A 2381-nucleotide genomic window follows, 5' to 3' on the forward strand; every position below is an offset into this window, starting at 1 on the left:
ATGGGCAGATGTGCAGGTGAACATCTGCTTGATGTGGAAAGTCTTCTTGGGGCCTGGGATGGGGGTGAGGGAGGAGGTATGGGGGCAGGTGTAGCACTTCCTGCGGTTGCAGGGAAAAGTGCCGGGTGTGGTGGGGCTGGAGGGGAGTGTGGAGCGGACAAGGGAGTCACGGAGAGAGTTGTCCCTCCGGAAAGCAGATAAGGGTGGGGAGGGAAAGATGTCTTTGGTGGTGGGGTCGGATTGCAGATGGCGGAAGTGTCGGAGGATGATGCGTTGGATCCGGAGGTTGGTGGGGTGGTACGTGAGGACGAGGGGGATTCTTTTTTGGTTCTTATTGCGTGGACGGGGTGTGAGGGATGAGGTGCGGGAGATGTGGGAGACACGGTTGAGGGCGTTCTCGACCACCGAGGGGGGGAAGTTACGGTCCTTGAAAAACGAGGACAACTGAGATGTACGGGAGTGGAATGCCTCATCCTGGGAGCAGATGCGGCGGAGGCGAAGGAATTGGGAATAGGGGATAGCATTTTTGCAGGAAGGTGGGTGGGAGGAGGAGTATTCTAGGTAGCTGTGGGAGTCGGTGGGCTTGAAATGAATATCGGTTTCTAGGTGGTTGCCCAATATGGAGACAGAGAGGTGTTCCTTGGATTGAGAAAAGAAACAATTTTCTCATGTTAGTTTATAAGGAGCACATGGCAATTATATTTCAGGAGTTCTGATGGCTTTACTGAACTTTGAAGCATATTGATGTACATTTCCTAGAACAAAAGAGTCACAATAGATAGGAACATGCTTTTTTGCACTGTTAATTAATAATACCCCATCTCCATTGCTTGCATCTTAAATTCTTGTGCTTGAAATCATTTAAAGTCATCCGCTAGGTCATTTCATAAGTTGAACAAATGTTGCACAGAACAGATTTATGAGACATCTCTCTCGAGATGTTTCCGTCAACTAGCAAAACATTTGTAATGGACAGCGAGGCTATTTTCTGGGTCTCGAAATGTACAAGAATGAGAACTCAGCTGGATCTGGATTCTTGGCATTTTTGTCATTCGTGATGCAACCCTAGATTTAACGATTACAGACAGGCAGAGAAGAATGTGGATGGATGGCATCGAAGACCTTACCCACAAGGGCCTATGACCAACTAAAAAGAACTGCTAGAGATTCATAGATGTGGAGAGCTATGATTAACAATCTGCAAACAATCAAGAGTGCTCCATGAAGATGAAGAATGCCAACTTCAGTCTTGGCAAAAGGAATAAGTACGACATTTATGTAGTACTTTCACAATCTACAGGTAGAGTTACAACATTTAAAAGACTATTGGACAGATACATGAATAGGAAAGGTCTCGAGGAATATGGCTCAATTGCAGGCAAATGTGACCAATTTAGTTTGGGAAACCTGGCCGGCATGGACGACTTAGACTGAAGGGTCTGTTTCTGTGCTGTATGACTCGCTGACTATAACCACTGGATGAACCAAAGTGATGTTGATCTGATTAAATGCTTTTGTACTGTAGCCGCTGTTGTAATATAGGGGCCACGTCAATCAATTTGCACACAGTAAGCTCCGACAAGCAGCAGTGCGAGAATGGCCGGAGAGTCAGCTTTTGTCAAGTGTCAACCAGATCACTTTGAATAATTCCCTGCTGTTCTTTGAAACAGATGTTTTACACCTGCCTGAGAGGTCAGACAGAGCATCATTCCAAAGTGAGTCCCTTGGGCAGTGCATCAGTACAACACTGGAGTGTTCACTGAGATTGTAATATCCAAGTGTGAGAGTGGGACTCGAACCCCACAACCTCAATAACAATTGATTTGTTTACATTTGTGGTTTGTTACAACCTTAATGATAACAATGGATGGCAACTTGCAAACATAGTTTTTATTATATTCACTTCAGTCGCAGTTTGTTGATAACAAAGTGACCATCAAAAATTTATATCAGTGGCTTTGATGATGGATGCAAAGAACTGGTAACTAAACATGCAGATGACACAAAAATAGGTAGAAACGTATATTGGTGAGCAAGAGAATTTCAGTTTCTGGGGGTGTGGTAGGAACCTACAAACCTTCTGAAATCCATATGACCTTGTCTATATTCAGTAAAAGTAGTTTACAAACTTGTGGTTGGGAATCTCAGGTAACATTCTTCCATAGAATCCAATTTCACTGAAATAAATCAGATTAACGAATCCATCATCTCATTGCTGCTTGAGGGTTGTTGCTATGGGATGGTGAGGCGGTGATGACGGTGAGAATGGTTCAGTCAGGGAGTGATGGTGGTGAGAATGGTTCAGTCAGGGAGTGACGGTGGTGAGAGTGGGTCAATGAGGGGGTGACGGTGAGAGTGGGTCAATGAGGGGGTGATGGTGA

At 45.0% G+C, this 2381-nt stretch overlaps 1 protein-coding gene across 1 annotated transcript in view; it reads left to right on the top strand.

Moving 5' to 3' along the window:
- The first annotated feature begins 2253 nt into the window (after positions 1-2253).
- Positions 2254-2381, top strand: part of LOC125483383 (NEDD4 family-interacting protein 2-like) — a 24226-nt gene continuing 24098 nt past the window's right edge. Inside the window, exon 1 of the mRNA XM_048598402.1 lies at positions 2254-2259. Within this exon, the coding sequence (XP_048454359.1) occupies positions 2254-2259 (6 nt within the window). The remainder of the gene's footprint in view (positions 2260-2381) is intronic.

The sequence above is a fragment of the Rhincodon typus genome, chromosome 6 (assembly GCF_021869965.1).
Source record: "Rhincodon typus isolate 14 chromosome 6, sRhiTyp1.1, whole genome shotgun sequence".
NCBI classification, from domain to species: Eukaryota; Metazoa; Chordata; class Chondrichthyes; order Orectolobiformes; family Rhincodontidae; genus Rhincodon; species Rhincodon typus.